This window comes from Phragmites australis, chromosome 22 (genome assembly GCF_958298935.1).
Source record: "Phragmites australis chromosome 22, lpPhrAust1.1, whole genome shotgun sequence".
Lineage (NCBI taxonomy): Eukaryota > Viridiplantae > Streptophyta > Magnoliopsida > Poales > Poaceae > Phragmites > Phragmites australis.
In genome coordinates, this window is record NC_084942.1 from 21,767,239 (window position 1) to 21,787,672 (window position 20,434).

At 43.9% G+C, this 20,434-nt stretch overlaps 2 protein-coding genes across 2 annotated transcripts; one reads left to right on the forward strand and one right to left on the reverse strand.

The window, feature by feature from the left end:
* Window positions 1-4,362: 4,362 nt before the first annotated feature.
* LOC133905227 (ureidoglycolate hydrolase) lies at window positions 4,363-9,600 on the reverse strand. Its single transcript, XM_062346961.1, has 12 exons — window positions 9,284-9,600; window positions 9,073-9,158; window positions 8,648-8,722; window positions 8,286-8,414; window positions 6,913-6,999; window positions 6,614-6,816; window positions 6,442-6,544; window positions 6,271-6,362; window positions 5,684-5,746; window positions 5,350-5,590; window positions 5,097-5,137; window positions 4,363-4,830 (listed from the first exon to the last, which is right to left on the reverse strand). Exons 1-12 carry the CDS (start codon window positions 9,470-9,472, stop codon window positions 4,733-4,735), a joined length of 1,407 nt encoding a protein of 468 aa, XP_062202945.1. The 5' UTR covers window positions 9,473-9,600; the 3' UTR covers window positions 4,363-4,732.
* Window positions 9,601-12,699: 3,099 nt separating this feature from the next.
* Window positions 12,700-19,357, forward strand: LOC133904905 (flowering locus K homology domain-like). The gene is made up of 7 exons (XM_062346550.1): window positions 12,700-12,828; window positions 13,310-13,791; window positions 16,730-16,976; window positions 17,807-17,955; window positions 18,041-18,325; window positions 18,418-18,606; window positions 18,995-19,357. The coding sequence occupies exons 2-7, from the start codon at window positions 13,315-13,317 to the stop codon at window positions 19,202-19,204; spliced, it is 1,557 nt and encodes a 518-aa protein (XP_062202534.1). The 5' UTR covers window positions 12,700-12,828; window positions 13,310-13,314; the 3' UTR covers window positions 19,205-19,357.
* Window positions 19,358-20,434: the final 1,077 nt, after the last annotated feature.

The following is a 20,434-nucleotide window of genomic DNA, read 5'->3' on the forward strand; positions in this document are numbered from 1 at the left end:
ACATACATAAGCATAATTTATTAAATTTTGACTTCATTCAATTTAACACAAGGGTTCAATATGCTTAGATGCTTGCCTTGCTGCTCTGTCGGTTGCCTGATGCTACCCGCATAGAACTCACAGAAGTGGGGTGCTTCGGCGTCGCCCTCGCTCGCTTGAACCGTTGGTGCAACGTTCTCTAAAAGAAACACGCATGCAATGCATAAACAATTAAACGAGGGAAGATGTATGAAGAGGATGCATACTTGAACATTAATACACTGTCGAGCTACGAAAACATTTGCAGAAGATCACTAAGGGACTAGGGCTTCGAAGCTTGAAACCCCGGATAAGCAAACCTAAGCGCAACTAGTCTTCAGTGGCTGGCAGTCAGATCGGCATTGAACTAGCGGTCAGACCGATATGTAAGCCACGATCAGACCGATGTGTAAGCCGCGGTCAGACCGCCGGCTTGCAGTAGGTTTTGGCCTCTGGTGGTCTGACCGTAGGTATGGTGACGGTTAGACAGCCCACCAACGGTCAGACCGACCCTAAGGGCGGTCAGACTCTTGTTTTGGGACATTTTGAAATGACCTAGCTGGCGGTCAGACTGCCAGACCTGTTGGTAGGACCTTTGTGAGGTCGCCGACGAGGATTCCGACGAAACCTTCGATGACGAAGGGTACCAAGGTACTCCCAAGACCTAGTGGGATGTTTTACGTGGTTGTTCGGACACCATGCACGTCCCGAACATGTAAAGTCCTAAAAAGTAGATCTACTTCTAGGATTGAAAACGGGTTTCCCAGCAAAAACCGAAATGGTGACCGCCTAGAGCTAGGAAATGATAGAGGAGAGGTATAGTGAGGTTCATCTTGGCGTGGGTGAACTTTGTATTGGACCGGTTCGCCTCGGGAACGCTTTGATCCCCGGATTTGGCTTTCGGAAGGTGAACATGCTCGCGGAGGGAGAAACGGTCGGGGAAGCGAATCCGGTGGGGAGAAGAGGGGGGAAGACTTGGGGAAGTCCTCCGGGAAGCTCGTGGGGGCTCCCACCTCCGATCTCCGACCTTCGATCGCAACGAACGGATCAATCCCTCTCTCTAGGGCTTGATGGTGCGTGTGTGTGTGTGAGAGAGAGAGAGCTAATGAGAGTGAGAGGGAGAGAGAGGCCGGTTGAGGCCTCAAGTGGTGCCTCTGCTGTGTTCTGGCGGCCAGATCGCGCGGGGCTTCGGTCAGACCGCGGGAACACACGTGGCAAGCCCACGTGGCTGGACACCTGGCGGTCATACCGCGGGTATCCCCGGTCAGACCGCTAGGAGGGTTTCTTGCTGAATTGGTTCTCAGTCTCCCCTCTTCGATACTCTTTCACCATCGAGGCACTTAGGGTTTCTCTAAGTGGCTTAAACCACCTCTAAGTGATTTGAAACACGTTTAACTAAACTTTACGGACCAACACGCAATAACACATACGATAATACATGCGACAATGACTATTCACTGCTTAAGTACACAATTTGCGATTTGGACCGTGATAGTGTAGCTGATAAAACCGTAAAATTACCGCAACCCACCGAAATATGACTGCACTGACATATACATTTACAAATCTACCCTTTTCAGCAAATCTGTCATTTAGTTTGCTTCAAAATTAATACGCAAAATATACGAACAATCCAAATAACCGATATATTTATGTCCTGTTCCGAAAATTTCCCTTTAATGCGATACCTCTACCGTTGCTCTCTCTCTCTCTCTCTTGTGTGTGTCCCACGAGGAAAAAACAAAAATTTCTCTCTTTTGGTCTTGTGTAGCTTCGTTGCGTTAACCCAGAGGCACACTGCAGAACAATGCAGTATGCAATCTTATTTGTTGAAGTCACAAGCTGCAAGAACACGTGTGTGTGATTGTGAGCTCAGGTCTTAACAAACCTCTTTCCAAGCAGAAGAAAAGAACCAGATGAACTTTGAGCTGATGCTGAACTGCTGAAGCAGGACTGCAAGAGTACCTGAACGGCTAACACCACCTTGTACCATACGATCGAGTTTCATCAGCAAACATGCCAATCAATGAACAAGTAACAAGCTTAAAGAACATCAAAGCCTTCAACTATGTTGCTGAAAGAGAAGATCTCATCGGCGGCCTTTTTCGACAAAGATTCTCAACAGCGGGTGGTGCTGGTGCCAGCCGCCGGTGATGAGCTACCGCCGGAGGAGGCCGGCGGACGAGCTAGCGAGGCCTTGTTGCATACATGGCTCCAGCCCGGTTCTGACACTCTCACAGTTCGGCCCTGACTACGTAACACAGGGAAGAGTTTCACCTTCTCCACGCCGTCCCCCCGCGGCGTTGCCCAGCACACGTCCCTGAGCTCTCCACCTTCTCCTGCCCCGCCCCGCCCCGCCGCTCGCCTCCAGCTTCTTGCTCGCCGCCTCGCCGGGTCAGTGCCACTGCTGCCTTGGAGGGCCTCGCCGGGTGGTGACTGCTGCTTCGAAGTCGTACCTCATCCGATCCTTGAGCTAGCACCCCTGCGCGCACCCTAGTGAGATTATTTTTCATATCGGTTCTTCACTGATTTTGGCGGGTAAGCAGACAATCTCAAAAGTATGAGCAAGGAGGAACTGATTAGGGAGGCGCAAAGTCTGCTCCAATCCATAACTCAGGTGCAGACTCAGCACCACCTACTGGACAGTTGCTGCTTCTGCCGGGTGAGAAACACAAGGACGAAGACCAACTAGCTAACAGGCGAGCACCAACGGCACCGTTGGCGTGTTGCACGAGCCCAACTCCAACTTCTCTTCCTCGTTGCCGTGCGAGCGTGCCTCCAATCGTGCCTATGGCGAGCGCACCTGGCCTAGCTGCTCCCGGCGTCACCGCTCCATGAGGCACCCGCCGCCTAAGCACCGCTCCACAAGATGCCAGTCGATCTGTTGCCCCAATCTCCTCCCGCGTCGGACGAGTCCTCCGACAACTTTGGGCTCGGGCTCGACATCGGCCCCGGTGTGGTGTGGCGGTGCCCTCGTTGCCTCCTCCGCCAAGTCCAGGGCTCATCGATGGACGTGGGCGACAACGGCGACGGCGGACTCGCTGGTGACCTCCTTACACATCCATGCACCAGTGGACGGCGGTGTCTTGCGCATTGCCGCCGGCGCCGGCGCTGTCTCGTCTCGCACCCAGGTCACGTGGAGCGAAATCCCTCGACGGGCCTCCAGAAAAGTCAGGCTCCGGTGATTGGGCCTCCGCCTGGCCCAGAAAACGGTCCGGTTTGGAGGCATCATGTAGAATCTTAGCCGCATACTCTAGATCCAACGGTTTCGCTGCTCGGACGGTAAATGAGATACCGACCAGGGGACGGTGAACAAAACACCGACCACCGGTGCTGGGCTGGTCGCCGGTGCAGCCTCCCGGTTCTCGTCGCTGCCGTTGCGCTCGGTGCCACCGACGGGCACACCGTCGTGTAAATGAGCTACGTACACACCGACGGGCGAGCTTTCCCGGTTCTCGTCGCGCTTGGCGCCACCGGCGGGCACACCGTCGTGTAAATGAGCTACGTATACACCGGCGGGCGAGCTTTGCCCAGCCGATCGGGGAGGCCTTCTCGATCGCCGTCGTGGCCCAAGACCGAAGCGGTGTTCCCATGCCGTTCCTACCGCCGCGCCGTGCCGCGCGACCGCCTGATTGCCGCCACCGTGCCGGTCCAGACGGGCGCGCGTCGCCTTGCAGCCTTGGCCGATGATCCTGTCTCGCTCGCGGTGGGCCTCATGGTCAGCAGCGGACGGCGGGTACACGTCGCCGGAGCGGGCGGGCTGGCCCCCTGGGCGTGCTCGCGGCTCGTGCCGCCCATCGATCCGTCTCGCAAGCTAGCTCTGGGAGCGGCGACAACGACGCCGCCGGCGTGAGAACGTACCCCAGTGGCGGCCGGCAGGGTTTGGCGCATACCAGAGTGGCGCTTGCATGAGACGACGTCGTGTGCTCGTCTGCAACGACAGCAGCGAAGCAGATGCATGCCGGATCACACGTCCCCCGCATGATTCGAGGCACGCTGCAATGTCTAAACGGCAGCTTCTCGATCGATCGCAGAAGCATCAGCATGCGCATGGCAGAAACGGAGGCGAAAAAACAGCGCCTCTCGTGTCACCACCAGTGATTCATATAAAGGACCAGGCTTGAAATCCACGGTCAATTCCTGTTGGAATGAAACAGAATTCGCTCGTAATCTAACAAACTAAACCAAACTAGTTAATGTTATATTAACGACTATCTCGTTCCTAAGGATAAGATTCCTGGGATTGTTACGATTCCAACTAATCTAAATTTCCACCTACCAAACGCAGCCACAGAGATTCAACGTAGATCTCTGTAAACCCAAGATAATGTTGCACTGTAAAAATCCGAAAAAGCCGCCCCAACTGATTATTGTTTCCTTTATATAACAGAATTCTTAAGAGGACGCTACTAGCATATCATATGGTACATTCAGATTCAGTGCTCCCTACATCTCCGTGAGTATTTTCAGTGAATCGTTCACCTATCAAGCATCTAGGATAAGTAGCACTATATCTGACAATGTTGAGATGATGAAGTGAATCGCTGATCGTTCACCTATCAACTGGTTATCGTTTCCTTTGTATTCTTGTATGATGAAGTCAGCCAGATTGTGTTTCCCCGCTGAAACAGAAGATGCAACTGCTGTACAGCTTATTATTGGCAAGAACACAAGTGTTTGTTTCGGCACATGATGACTTGATTTCACCGTCTCCTCACTCCAGGGATAGTTTAGCCATTGTCAAGGCTAGAACCTTGACCCCATTTGCCATGTCCTCCAGTGATGCATACTCCTCGGGCTTGTGGCTGTAGCCTGCAAGGTGAAGGGTGATTTCAGTAGCCATTCATTTTGCGGCAGTTTGCCGGTTTGCAAGTGGTTGTGTTGTAAAACTGAAATGTTGCTCCTGCGTCACTTGAGCAAACAAAAATGCCACAACAACTGAAATATTGCTCCTACATTACTTCAACCAACACAAACACAACATTTCTAAGACATGTTCTTTCTTAACACCTTTACTTCTCGACTGGTATGGCAAATTAGATTATCTTGATTGATTGAAAATAAGATGGAGTACACACCTTTGTAACAGGGAATGAAGATCATACCCATTGGTGATATCCTGCAGAGCAAAGACGTAGTTGGACGTGTCAGTTGATAAAAATGCTAGTGTGACAGTGCAAGTAAAAGGCATAGCTAACCTAGCTAGACAAAAATGATAGGAAATGAAGTAAAACGAATGTTTCAAAGACAGATAGCGAGAATATTTTAGTTTGAAAGGAAAAAGAATAGTTCGGCAATGGTAAAATTCCCTGTTGGGTCCTGCTAATGCACCTGGCCATGAAGAGTGAATCGTGGTAAGCTCTGCTAATCATCAGCTTATACTCAAGGTTCAACTGTTTTGCAGCAAACTCCATTGCGTTAATGACTGATTTGTCAGACAGGGCAGGTGGATCCTGGTTGATGATCTTGAATTCTGATAGCACTACTCCACGCTTCTTTGATATCTCTGTTGCAGATTGGCAAACCTTCTCAATGACATCATTCCTTCTCTTCTCATCAATATCTCTAACATCTGTATGAAGAATATCATGGCTTTTTTAGTTGGAAAATGATAATATTTTCCTAAGTAAAATCGCATTTTGTTTCAAGGGAAATAGTCCCCTACCTATTTCTAGGTGTGATTTACTTGGGATGCTATTGATTGCTCCTGGATGTAGCTGCAGAATACCTGAAGAAGAAGAATTTATTAGTGAAATTAATACGAGGTAAGCATAACTTGATAAATCTTCTTCAAATGTTTAACTTTTCCTTTTTGAGAGAAATCTTCATAATATGTTGGTTGACCACTAGCTTCACAAATATCCATTAAAAATTGAAACAGAACTCAATTTTTCTAATTGAGAATTTAGCCTACAATGGGATAAAACATTAGAAAATCGTTCTTACAATTTCTTAATTTATTAAAATACCGGAATACCTAAGTTGCATGTCTAATGGCTTAGCTAACGATGATACATATTCAGTATTTGATGCATTCCGTCACATGCACATTCTTTTTTGGGTGTGGAGAGAAGATATAATCCAACAAGGATGAATGCTGACTAAAATACAGCCGGAAACATTCATACAGCGGAAAACAATATGCTGAGAAACACAATTTAGTTCAAATGTACTACAGGATATTATGACGTCACAAACATGGAGGAATGATAGATATTATATTGAAAGTAAAATCTGATTCATAAAACGTACCGACAGTTCCAACAGTATCAATTGATCCTGATTCCAGAACGTGTTTCTCAACTGTTAATGCCAACTCAGCTGCTGCCAGTCCAGCATCATTTCTGTAAAACACCCCTTTTACCATACATATATGTGGAGATCCTTCCACAAGAATGTAATAAAATGAAACGACATGCTAACCTTGCAGGCATGAGCACTGCTCCAGCATGACCCCCATTCCCTTCAAATTCCACCTTAATACTTGCAGGAGCAGCAATAGCAGTAACGATGCCAATGGGGATACCTGTTGTAAGAATAGATATGAGCAAGGACAATTTCAAACCATAAACATATCAATTTACTTGGAACCTACCTTCCTTTTCCAAGATGGGACCCTGTTCAATGTGCAATTCTATAAAAGCAGAGTAGCTGTCTTTCTTCAAAAACACACTATGCAGGTCCTCTGGATGCATCTTGTAGCCAGCAGAGTTTGCAGCAGCTAAAAATGACACATTTTGATTGTCAACTACCTTTATGAGGGTTTGAGCTAGTTCTTCGATCCCTGCTATTAAACGGCTGCATATTTTCAAGGAGTGAAAAGATGAGAACCAACAAATTAGAATCATGCAGTCATTAGCACAAACAGAACTAATATTATTGCTAAGGGTCTACCTTCCCAAGCAGCTAATTCCAAACCTTGTAGGCTCCTCTGATGTAAACATAATAACCTCCAAAGACCTTTTTGGCTGAAAACCAGACCTGTATGACACATGCAGGCCAAACAGGTATAAGTAAAACATTTTCATAGCCCCGAGTTGTGGCCTCAAAATGTGTGACAACATAGACCAAAAAAATTTAAGATTTTCTTCAATGTGAATAATATAACAAAGTCTTTTTTTTTTACGAAATGGCAAAAGCTTTGCCAATTCTATTGATCAGGTAAAGAAGGTACAGAGTTCACAAGGATCCAAAGTAATAAATAATTCGAGTGTTTCATATTTATATAGCCTGGCATTGTCACCTCAAATGGCGTAGAAATGATTCAAGCATAAATTTGTTGAAATCCAGTGCTCATCTTTAAGTTGTCTAATGCTGTCAATGTTCAATAACAAGGTAGTTTGCATACTCTGGATCGCTTTGAACTAAATATTTCAGGTTTACAGCACATTTCTAACGCATGTGGGAATGAGATGAGGTGCAGCTTTTCCTTCTGCCATTTTGTACGTATCAGATGCATGCTTAGCAAGCAATACTTGGTTATGTCCACAACAGAGGTGCATCTTCAGTGGTCTAGCAGACGGAAGCAAGAAAGAACTAATCAATATGCAGCTCAGCAGTTTGATTGAGTTAACAACCCTACAATAGCTGATCAAGCAAAGTACAACAACATAATAATTTCAATCATGTAAGCCCTCAAAACATCCTTGTATCAACTACTATATACTAAAGTGCCTGAATCCCTGAATTACCAGGCCCCTGCTATTGTAGCTACTGTAGCAGTGTGTCCTGTGTACATACATGTACATATACGTATACATATATATGTAATTTTCTTTTTCAGGAAATTCTAGAAAAAATATCGAAATGAATATTAGTTACATTAATAAATCGGCTGAAAAAAACTAAAATGCAAAGAAAAATATCTAAAACTCAAAAAAATATGAAACAATTTTTTTAGGTTAGTATTACTTCCACCTACATGTTAAAACTATGTGCATGCATAAAAGTACTATTGTTTTCTCCCTAATTAATTGAATGTGTTTAACATTAATAATTTCATAAATAAATATTGAAATGTACAAAATTTGTGAACCTAATTTTTTTAATCTTTTTTTATCGTGCTCTACACAGCAAAATAAAAACGGGCGCGCGTAGGCGCGGCAATCAGACTAGTTATACGTATGATGGCAAAAAAGCATGCAAGCCAAAAGGAAAGGGAAAAAAACATCCGTGTTACAGATGGACAACAGTTGAAAAACACGCAAGCCAAAGAATCATCCTTGTTTCAAAAATGGTGAAATATACTTTTAGGCAGTATATGTTACCTTTTCAGCGCACTAATTGCCTCAAGAGCACCCAGAACACCAACAACACCATCATATTTGCCTGAGAATGGAATGGCATCAACATGAGAACCTGTTGCAACTGCTCCTAGTCCAGCCTCAGAACCCTCCCTGTAGAGAAGTACGCAATGTTACAATGGGCACGAGAATTCTAGTACATAGCAAGTTCAAAGAAACCAAGAGACTTTCAAACCGAAGGTACTATTAGAGCCATACAGAGCAGGAAACATCGAAACTCATAGAACAGTTTTTTTGGTATGGAAATGTTTGCCACAGCTAACAACTTATAAAGCCAGAAAGTTTAATCATCAACACAATCCGAGGGCTGTCAAAGACAAACTCACCAGCGGCCAAATATGTTACCAACAGCATCTTCCCGAACAGCAAGGCCAAGCTGATCCATTATCCCTTTGATATACCTATACACCAAAAGTACAAGCCAAGTAGCCAACAATCAGCATAGGTAGCGCTATATGCGCCCATTGTTGCAGGCTCGCAGACAATGGTAGCTATAATACCACATTCGAAATGGGATTGCCACTCTGTTAAATAAGCAACTGTCCGAATTCAGAATTCAAATAAGTCGATCTATCAGTGTTCTGCTCATGAAATCAAGTTCTCTCAAGAGTGGAAGGCGCTGTACGGCCAAAACCGATCACAAGTAAACTCAGATCACTCTGCAGATACTAATGCCTCTCGCCTTTACTCGATAGCTATCGAGACAAGGAGTAATCTGAACTAGTGTCGTGCATTGGGTGTCAGCAGTCACCTTCGAGCCTGCACATCCTTGTCGCTGTACAGGACGCGGGTCACCGACGGCGCCGGCGAGTCGGAGAACGAGGCCAATTCATCAATCTGCAACAAGCACATCTGGTTAACTGCAAAAGCCCGGGCGAGTAGGAGAACGAGCCGGCCATAGGCTGCACGGCACAAGCCCGGCGAAGGGGAAGGGCCAGGGGGTTCCTCCGGTCGGCCGGTACCTGGCGCTGGAGGCCCTCGGGGTCGACGCGGAAGGGGGACGAGTGCCCCTCGCCTTCGTAGGAAGTGGGGAAGCCGGCGAACTCCTCCATCGTCCGCCGCGCCGCCACGTCGTCGTGGCCCGTGGCGGTCGCGGCTGCGGCGGCGAGGAGGAGGTGGAGGAGAAGGCGCGAGCCGCGAGACGGGGGCATGATGGTCGTGTTGGTTGGTTCAGTGGGAGAGGGGGTTGGGAACTCGTGCGATTTACACGGCGGCGGAAGTGGGAGACGACGCGACGGCAGCGGTGGTGGTCACTGTCGTCACTCGACGAGGAAGACGACATGAGTCCGGTGGCTGCTTCGTCACGGGTGGAGGTGCGGCGCGGGCCCGCTCGGATGCTTCCGGATCCTCTGCGGGTGAGGGCCTGTGTGCTCTGTACAGGCGTGAGTGCGTGCGTACACGATATTTTTTTTAAGTACTAGTTGAATGCTTGCGTTGTAATAGTTGTCGAAAATTTACACATGATAATATTGTTTACTCAATTATCTGATCTCAAATAGATAACACTATATTATATATAATGAATCAAGCGGCAAATATGAGTTCAGTTATCAACATAAAGACCATACTCCATTACTTCATACCTCAGTTCGTGCCATTTCGTGAATCTCAAATAATGCCTCGAGCATATTAACACCAATATTCTCTATCACCATCTGAAACTTCTAATAGGCGAAAGCCCATTGAATGCAAACAAGATAGTTACGGAGCTTCATATATATAGTTGGGTACAGAACAAGTACAACGGTTCCCAAATCTTAGTTTTCACGACAAGAACGAACCAATCAAAAGACGCATGTGCATATGTAAGCTATTGTGCACATAGCTTTGTTGTAACATGGTGCCAAGGTTGATGCTACAAAACAGAGTCGCTTAGAAGCTGATTCTGATCTAGGGGTTATTATCTGCACAGTTCTGATAGCATCATGAACAGCAAACTGAAGAAGTCGACTTAGTGCACCAATAACTGGGTGGGATGCCCTCTGAAAAAATATTAAAAGTATTACCATAAAGAACAAATAAGGGACAAGCGAAAAAAAAGGAAGCTAATTCCAATTGAGAGATCTTACAGCAGTTCATAAATTAGACCAGTAATGATATAATAAACAAGGATAAAGTGCACGACCATATTTCGCACGTTGCAGAGCAGCACTTCATCAGTTGGCACTGTAGTTATTCTCTTTTTATCCTTAAAACTACAAACTTATTTAATCTTTGTTCTTATCAAAATAGGAGAAGAATCACATTGCCCTCCTCAACCATTACAGATTATCCTCACCTCCTAGGAGACTAGATATTTAACCCCTAAACATTTCTCAAATCTGAACGAAGCAAGATCTAGCATAGTCGAGAGGGTTCCAAAATACAAATTATAAAATGGAACAGAGGGGGCGTTATTCTACTGAAGATAAACTAATTACCAGAAGCTCACATTATGCAAAATCTAGCATAATCTTCAGGGTCACGATTGGTCTGTATACTGCTAGTCAAACCGCGAACAGGCAATCCTCTAGCAGTATTGCGAGTGCTTTTAGCTTCATCATTAGTAGTGACAGCTTTAGGTTGCACATAAAAGGTAAAAAATTGAGGTGATCCCATAACTTGTATGACCATAGATAGATTTAAAGTGTTGCTAGAGAAAATGCATGGTACAACAAATGAAAATGAAGTATGAAAGTTCGGATGAAAGCAAATAACCAGGATATAAATGCATCATTGTCATCGCCAAAAAAACTTGCAGCTCCTTTGCAGCCTCATCCTTGCACCTTCCATTCCGGAGCAACTCCACAATATATTCCTGAATAAAAGAGGAACAATGATATCATATATGCCTGTGTAATTCTCCTCACTACTGGTTTGGGTTCTACTCACTAATACTGGTTTGGGTTATTATACTTGCGGTCATGGCTGCTAATCCAGATCTTCTCTATCGCATGCACCAGTTTGAGGTCGTGGTGAGCAGGGGCAACGCATCCTGGACAATAAAGTGCAATGGCGAGGTCCTGACAGACAAGGGCGACGGCAAAGGGCAGCAACCCGCCCTGAACGACAAAGGGCGGCAGCGAGGTCGTGGCGGACAGGGGTGGCAACGAGGTCGTGGCAAGACAGGGGTGACGACAGCGGACGGCCCGTGACACAGGGAGGAGTGAGGGCGTGAGAGGGTTACTATCAGTGTTTCTGGTAGATCTCGCGGCACATCGTCGGGGAGGCTGGGGAGGAGGAGCGATGGCCCTGCCTTAGAGGAGGGACGTCGAGGAGGAGCGGCGTAGGTGCCCGAGGCCAGTGGCGGCGCGAACGCAAAGATGTGGAGGTGAGGCGGCGGAAGGGGAGCGGACGGGGATGTGAGAGAGAGGGGGAGGCAGTTTGGGAGATGAGAGAAACAACAGGAGGATGTGGTCCCACATGTCGGCGCAATAGTTCCGTGAAAACGCAGGATGTCCTACCTGATGCGAAAACCACCACGTATTTTTTAAGTAATAGAGAATCTATTAAAAAAAAGAGAATACAACATTACAACTATCTACACATCAACTTGACTTGAACACCAACGATAGCATGCCAAGAACGTACGCACATGATGTGGTACTTTCAACTCGTATCGTACCAACTACATACTTTAGACTATCTCTAACTATATTATCTTCATTTCGTTCCCTTCTCGATTCCCTTCCCTATTTCTATTCCCTTTATTTTCTCTCATCTCTAACAGTTTTTTGAGAGAAATCATAAAAAGAAAGGAGAGATAATCCTTTCGTGACGGGAATCGTGAAGGGAAACCGTTGGAGCGTTGAAGGTAAAAAAATCCTCTCACAACGAAATTTTCATCCCAAAGAGAAACTGTTAACCGTGGTCTTACAAGATTTATTGGTGGATCAAACGTAGCATCAATCTCTTAAAAAATTCCATAGCACATAAAAGCCGTAAAGGGATATGCACCATCATTCTCCATACCTAGACGCGTGCCGGAGCAACATGAGCAAATGCAAAATATGGCATAGCTCAATCCCTAGAGATTATTCTAAGCCTAGCGTACCTTTTATATTTTAAAAAAGAACGAAATCATAGGAGCTTACCTCATGGCCATGATTCGCAACACATCTATCCAATCCACCGTTGCACCATAATTTGAGCAACTGATATAATCGGGCTTGGCTTGGGGAAGGGCACCCCCTAATGCTCACACACCATCGCAACACGTTGTTACGGTGCACATGAGAAGGTGCAACAAAGAATCCTTACCACCCTCGAACCGGGCCTGTGGGGGCCAAATACCGGCCCGTGCAGATGAAAATCCAACAAGGCCCAAGCCTCCTCGGCCCATGGGCCGCCCGCGCAGCCAGCTGGACAGGTAACGTAACGCCGCCGCGGCCAGCTTTAAATCAAACCGAACCGCACGAGCACATCGCAACGCCTCCCGAATCCCCTCAAAACCCTTCCCCCCTCTCCGGCGGCGGCGGCGGCCGGACTTCTTCTCCAGGGAGGACCCCTCCTCCTACTCCTCGGCCAGGTTGGTGCCCCCTCCTCTCCCTTCAACCGCCCTCCCTCTCGCACTCGTGACGCTGTTTCTCGCCCGCGGGGCCGGCCTGGCGGGCTCAGGCGAGGAGTGCAGGGTTCGAGTGCCTGCGCCGTAGTTGTGTGCTTGCGCGTGTATACGGTAGCCAGCTTCGATGGGTGCGCCTGCACCTGGGCGCTTGGCTTGTTTGGATGTGGTGTAGGCTCGCTGCTCTGCTTCGATCTAGGGTTTATAGAGTCCCGTCGCTCGCTGCCATGGCTTTAGGGTTTGCGTGACTCGGAGTTGCGGATCAGCTGTATTTGCGGCGGAAATGGGTTTCGTGGGGTGCAGGGGAAGAGCTCGATTGGGCCAGGAATTGTGTGGCTGGCAGTTCAGCTGCTACTGCCTAAGTTCCTCTGTAACTCCCGTAGAGTTGCAGGAAGTTTTGAGAGCTTGTGCTTATTGAATTGACTTGAGCTTTGTTGGATGTTTCCAGAAAACATGGATGGGCAAGTCGAGAACCCTGCGGTTTCCACTAACCTTGACAATGAAGAACAAGCCAATCCTTACACTGATGTGCAAGAGCAGTTCAAGGAAGAACCGGGGAAACCTTATGACGAGGAATCAAAAGACCCAGGCCATGACGAGTTGGGGAACCCGTATACTGAGGAGCATGCGAACATGAACAATAAAAGTTTGGGGGATCTGAACAAAGAGGAGCAAGCTATCATCCCCTCACAGGAAGAGCCTGCAAATGTCTACAGTGAGGAGGCTGAGTCAAAACAACAGGATGATACAATGGCTGATGACAAGAAATGGCCTGGGTGGCCTGGAGAAAGTGTGTTCCGTATACTGGTTCCTGCCCAGAAGGTGGGCGCTGTCATTGGCCGAAAAGGTGATTTCATTAAAAAAATGTGTGAGGAATCCAAAGCTCGCATAAAGGTTCTCGAGGGCCCACAAGGTGTGCCAGAAAGAACTGTGAGTCTTTCACTCTCTTCTTTACCAGTTTGAGTTTCAATTGTAATTGATTTATCAGTCGTATGTTCAATGAATGTTGTATGTACACACTTGTTGCCTATACCAGTAAATATCTGCTTTATTGGTTACTTTAGAGAACTATACAGATAGTTTGTAGTATATTGGTGAACTTTCGTTTTTTATGGTTGTCGTGAGGAACAAATAATCTAGGAAGCCTTACATTACAGACAGCTAAAGTGCTATTATATTTCTCGACCGCCCATACTTTGCATTCTATTTGCATTCATTTGGGATGCTTTGTGAATGGGGATGCAAGTGCTGACACCAATGAGTACCCACTAATCCACTCTAGTTCATTTGTCCTACAAATCCAAGCAAGAAAATGAACTAGCAATTCGGTGGAAGTGCATTTTTAGTTAGTGGAGTCGGTTTTGGGTCGATCCAAAAAAATTGAACTTGCATCCCTATTTGTGAACATGGTCCTATTTACAGACCTCTCATAGTTTTGTGTGTGTGTTGTCTGGAAGTGCTGGAATTGGCTGTAATTAATGGTACTCTTTATTTACACATGGAAGTATTGCTAAATCTGGTAAACTTACTGGAAACTGCAGACTACTTTTTGGCACAAAGTGCTTGAGTAGGGTCACGCGCTTTCCTTGAGTCCTGAATGGGATGCATTTTTCAGATTCTCTTTAAAGTTCAAACAGTTTAGGTTAGTGACCAGGGGCTTATAGTGCTCCTGATAATTACTGTCCTGTTACCGCTACTAACTCCAGTAACACTTTATACCTTTTGGGATCTGATCATCTAAGTTACTACATTGAAATCACTACATCAGTAATAAAAAGTTAAAAACTGCTTCATGAATAAACAACCACCTGCCTATATAGAATGGCTGTATGCTTGCAACAAGTAGTAAGAATTTCAGTATAGCTTTCAAGTGGATAAGTAAAATCCTAACTCCATTATAAATAGTCTGGAAGCAAATCATGTGTAATTTTTGTTTTTTAAAAAGGATCAAGTAACTATTGCATGGCAAGAAAACTATTCCTAGAAGTACAATCGACTATCAGGGGGGAATACTGACTTTGGCCAATTACCTATCTTTTTTTATAAAAAAAAAATGAGTCTGCAAGTAAATTTTGATATTGTTAGATGTATACATGGATCAAGTAATTATTGCATACATAAATGACCTTTCTTAAAAGAAAAGAACTGATCAATTATCTGATGGGAATATTGATTTTGACGAAGTAGCTGTATATACGAATGTAAGTCAAAATAAAAAATTGGGGCATGGTCCCTGGCTGTAGTTTAACTGTATATCACAAGACCGCTTAAGAAATATAAATGCTAGCTGCCCTAGAAGTTTTATGCACAAGTAAACTCTAAAATTAACTATGAGCAGATTAATCAGCAAAATGCTGTTCAAGTACAGAGCTTAACAGTGTCAATAGCAATAACAAACTAATCTTTGCAGGTTCTCACTGCAGTCTAAGACCTCAAGTTGAGTCCTTTGTGTATTCAAATTTCAAAATAGACGTACAGTCATGGTTACCAAAGTTCAGTGTTGTGCTCCTCTGCTGCAAATATGATTTAAGTCTTTTGAGTATTGGATGAAGATCCCTGTCAAGGAGCTGCATATATTGTCCGGTAATTCCATGACCTATTTGATTTTTTGACCAAAAGGAAATGAGTTAGTAAAATCTGGGAGGACTAAAATCATGTAACGAAGCTTAATCGTAAGTCTTGAGCATTTCGTCAATGATGGTCTGACAGTTTGAGAAAATGATATATGCAAAAGCAAGATATAAAAGTTCATACACTTTAATTGTAAGTACAATTCTGTATATAACAATTTCTGCAATATTTTTGGAATTGGTTTAGCTGAAGCAGTGTTCCCAGTTAGCATTATTGCTTTTTAAATAATGAGCAAACTATGCGTCCAAGTAACTTTAAATACAAATAACTGCATCTCTACTGTTTTTGTTCTTGGGATTTAAGAATCACTTATGATGGAAAATGTTAGGGTATATTTAAATACATATTCGCGTTGGAACTGCTATATAGATCACCTGTATCTCAAATATACTTAAAAGACAACAGTATCGATTCAAGTACAATTATAAGGAAAATAGCAGTGGTTAATGATGCCGAATTAGATTTAAAGCATGTTAATAAGAAAGCAAGGAATGGGGAACTTTCTGGTCATACAAACTCATTGCACATCAAAGCGAGGGTGCAACCTTAATGTAACACATAGTTGGCATTGCAGCCTATTTTAATCTACAGTTCTGTCTTTTGGATATATTAGCTAATTGATAACTTGTTTAGAGCCATGAAACAAATATGTCGATAAAGTTAGTAAAGGTTCCGTTTGAATAGACAGGGCAGCTCAGCAGTGTGAATTGCCGCCAAACTTGCCTTAAGTGACATGTTTGATACGTTATACTTACATAGAAAATTAATAGTATTCCAGAGTCTGTAACCTGCTCTACTGAATATGAGCGGTTCTTATCATGGCCGCATCAGATGCGGGAGATGTGTAAATCTTGATGCCTTTCAGTTGGCTTAGCAACATGCCAACATACATGCTTATCTTTTTAGGTGTGGGGCAGCAGGGTTATTGCTTCAGTGGTTTTGGGGTGTGACAGAGTATATGCAATATTCCAAATAAACACTATGGCCCCATGCAAAAATGTGTAGGTGACCAGAAAATGCGGTTGAAACCCAGCTAAATGTATATGAATGTAACCATTTCATCCATCTACTGCAGGATGGAAATGCATGGTCCATCCCTATAGATAATATTGTTTCATGAGTTCTTGCGCATATCGCATTAATTCTACTAATTAATGTTTTTCCTGCATTGGTCCATCTGTATGTAACATTTTTTTTACCTGCGCTGACATCTCTGACACTCTTTTCCTGTTTAAAGGTAATGATTTCAGCAAAGGATGAACCAGATGCAGCACTACCTCCAGCTGTTGATGGGTTGCTTAGAGTTCATATAAGGATAACCGATGGTTTAGATGGTGAACCCGATCAGCCTCAACGAGGCGCTGTTACTGTAGGGCCTACACGGCTACTGGTGCCAGCTTCCCAAGCTGGCAGCCTGATTGGCAAGCAAGGAGCAACCATTAAATCCATACAGGATGCTTCGAAGTGTGTCCTGCGAATTCTTGGTATGGTTTTACAATCCCCCCTCCCCCTCCTTTCCCTTTCCCCTTGTTATTGTTTTATTATGTCAAGGTTTGAGCGTATCATGTCTTATTGTGCTTATTCAATCCGTAGTTCTTATTCTTTTTAGTTTTTCTGCTATATGCAATATGCAGTTTGTGTCCTTGAACTAATAAAGGTGTATACATTGAAGCTCATGTCTTGCAATATTACACCCTTTTTTTGTATGAATATGGAAACGTGTGCCTTTTCTGGGAGTTACGTCTACTTTCAAATGAAAATTTTCCTACACTTTATTCAGTGACTGATTTGTGCACATACTCCTCTGCTCCTTTTTACTTGTCATTTTAGACATCAGCGCGATCTCCAAGAATAATACAGTTGAAGTTGTTGAAAATACAGTGATTTGAAAGTATTTTCATAACAAATCTATAAATATCATTTTTGTGTGACAAACCTTAATACTTTTGTGTACCCTAGAGGTCAAATTTTTTAAAGTTTGACTGCACGTGTTTTGTGGATATTGAAAATCTTCTTGCACTATTCATCGACTGATTTGTGCACATATAATTTACATCTACTGATAGATGCTGTGTGGAGTATAATTTAGTCACGTGCAAGGGTGTGACACTGCCATTCACCTTTGCTTGATAAGTTGATTATTCTAGCCCTTGTTTACCTTCTGTTTTTCTTGCTTGATCATGGTTGGTCATTTGTACTGATATTTCAGTATGCTCTCCTGACGACTGCATTTAGCTTCAATGAAGTCTTGCATGACATAAATGTAAGCATGGCATGTCAGCCATTTCACTAATTTACCATTTTTCTTTCACAGAGAATGTGCCACCTGTGGCATTGAACGATGACAGAGTTGTTGAGATACAGGGTGAACCTCTTGATGCTCACAAAGCAGTGGGGCTGATTGCAAGTCATTTAAGAAAATTTCTTGTTGACCGCAGTGTGCTCCCGTTGTTTGAAATGCAGGCAAGTTATATTCTTTTATCCAGCTTATTGCTCCTTGCTTGCAGTATGAATTAATAAACATAAACATTAATTACCTTCTTAACAGATGAAAGCGCACAATGTGCCCAGAGAGCAGCCTATGCCACCTCCTCAGCCATGGGGTCCTCCTCCACCCTGGGGTCATCCACCGAACCTTCCTCCTGCTGGCCCAGGTTATGGTGGGAATCCACAGTTCATGCCTCCACGACCACAAGGCAACTATTATCCTCCTCCTGATGTGCCCCCTGTGGAAAAGCAACCACACTACGGAATTTCTTCATATGGACGTGATGCACCTCCGAATGCTGCTCCTCCCTCAGGGAATCAACACCAAACACATGGGTCTTCTCAAGTTAGTTTCTATTCATTTGACCATTCTTAACATGTTTGCATGCCTATCACTATGATAACTTACTTTTTTTCCATGTTGGTTTTATGGGACAGGTGACACACAGCATGCAAGTTCCTCTTTCCTATGCTGATGCTGTGATTGGGGCAGCTGGTGCCAGTATCAGCTACATCCGCAGGCATAGTGGTGCAACTATAAGTATTCAAGAAGGTGTTCCTGGAGAGATGACAGTGGAGATAACAGGAAGCGCCTCACAAGTACAAACTGCTCAACAGCTGATCAAGGTATTTTTCTCTGTCATCTTAAATTCCAAACTGTCGTTACCTGCATTTTGGTTAATCCATGTGATATCACGACGATCCGTTTCCTGTTCTCTGATATCGTCACCACATTTTTGTAATTCACTTATATGAGTCCTACCTCACCAAGTACAAACCGGATCCACCAGAATGTGTAATTTTTGGGTTAGATAGAATGTAGCTGGATGATTGGGGGGATAGTTTGATTTATGCTGTTGGTAAAATGTTGGGTGGACACACAACTCTTCCATCAGTAGGACGCTTCAGATGTACAAAATGATATAGATGTTTGTGCTCATTTTTCTTTGTCTGTGGCACGTTGCAACTTAATCTGTATTCTGTTAACTGAACAGTGGCATCCTTTTTCTTGCAGAATTTCATGGCTGAAGCATCTCCACAGGGCCCCCCACCAGCTCCTGGTCCATCGGCTCAACCAGTCGATGCGGGCTACAACTCTTACCCGCCTTACGGGGGCGCATCGTACGGATCTCCAGGTGGTGCGGGTCCTGGTCCTCGCAACGGAGGAAACTACAATGGAGGAAACTATGGCGGCGCACCCTACCCCCCGAACTACGGATACTAGTTGGAGTGTATACCTTGGCTCAGGCTTTAGAGAAAGGGGATTCTGGTTTTGTTTGTCAGTCTGTTCATCTGTTGAGAACTCGAGATTGTTAGGGTTTCTGAAACTCTTGGTGTTGTAATCTGCTTTCTGACGCCAGTGCCAACAGTTTTCTGATACGCTGTCCCATTGCTCTTTGTTGGCGTGAACTTGACCATTAACCTAATATTGCCATATTCTAAAAAACCAAAGCTAATATTGTCTTCATAATTTGAATGCTATTTCAGCCTAGCTGTGGCATTGGAAATAGACAGTTGAGGTTGCTATTGGTGTGACAGGCACTACTCTCTACCACAGGGACCCATGCTCTACGAGCGTCAAGATTCGAGCACTCACGATTAGGGTTCAAAAATTCATGGAAAACCGCTTGAATATTATGAATATCGGTCAATTTGACTCGCACTGTATTTAAAAATCAACTCATTTTCGAATTTGAATAAAAAAATATAAAAATTCTAAAAATACTAGATATAATTTAAAGACCTTCTATGAAAAAAAAATAAAAATAATATCATTTGCATCATATTTTATGAAGAAAAAGTTTAAAAAGAAGAAAAAAAAGTTTGAAATAGACTGTATGAACAAGATGATTTGGTCCATCATATTAAAGAAAAAATTAACATGCAAACATATATTTTTTAAACGTATCTTAAAAGTATCTTTAAATTTGGTTTCATTTTATTTACAATTTTTTTTAATTTTTCATGATTTTTATAAAGTTCACAAGCATAAAGTGAAGAAATAACATTGTAATTAACTTTTTTATGTCTACCATTATTTTTTCTATATAAAGCATAGTATACTTAAACTAATAAAAGTGGTTTCACTAATTTTAGAGTGTGATGAGTTAGTTATGAATTAATCTAGTTATAACACATTCACACAATCATGTATGTTACAATAAATATTTTATGAGTTCGTGTATTTTTAAAAGACATAGGATCATGTAATAAGGCTAACAAAATTGATCTCATGATTTTTCGATTAGCAAAGAATTAACTATGCATTTAACTAGATTAAGCAAATACATTTTCTCAAAGAAAATATTCAACTTTTTATGAGTATAAATAGATCATGTTACAATAAACTAACAAAATTTGTTTCATTTGATTTGAAGCACAGATGAATTATTCATTAATTTTACAAGGTTGAACCATTTTTTGGGTTTTTGTTGAACTTTACTGCAATTTGGGA

Coding starts and splice junctions, on each gene's coding strand:
- LOC133904905 (XM_062346550.1), top strand. CDS start 13,315: ATGGATGGGCAAGTCGAGAACCCTGCGGTTTCCACTAACCTTGACAAT. Junction 13,792..16,729: donor AAGGTGTGCCAGAAAGAACT/GTGAGTCTTTCA, acceptor TCCTGTTTAAAG/GTAATGATTTCAGCAAAGGA. Junction 18,607..18,994: donor CTGCTCAACAGCTGATCAAG/GTATTTTTCTCT, acceptor TTTTTCTTGCAG/AATTTCATGGCTGAAGCATC.
- LOC133905227 (XM_062346961.1), bottom strand. CDS start 9,472: ATGCCCCCGTCTCGCGGCTCGCGCCTTCTCCTCCACCTCCTCCTCGCC. Junction 6,363..6,441: donor GCAGTGCTCATGCCTGCAAG/GTTAGCATGTCG, acceptor GGTGTTTTACAG/AAATGATGCTGGACTGGCAG. Junction 5,591..5,683: donor TAAATCACACCTAGAAATAG/GTAGGGGACTAT, acceptor TTCTTCATACAG/ATGTTAGAGATATTGATGAG.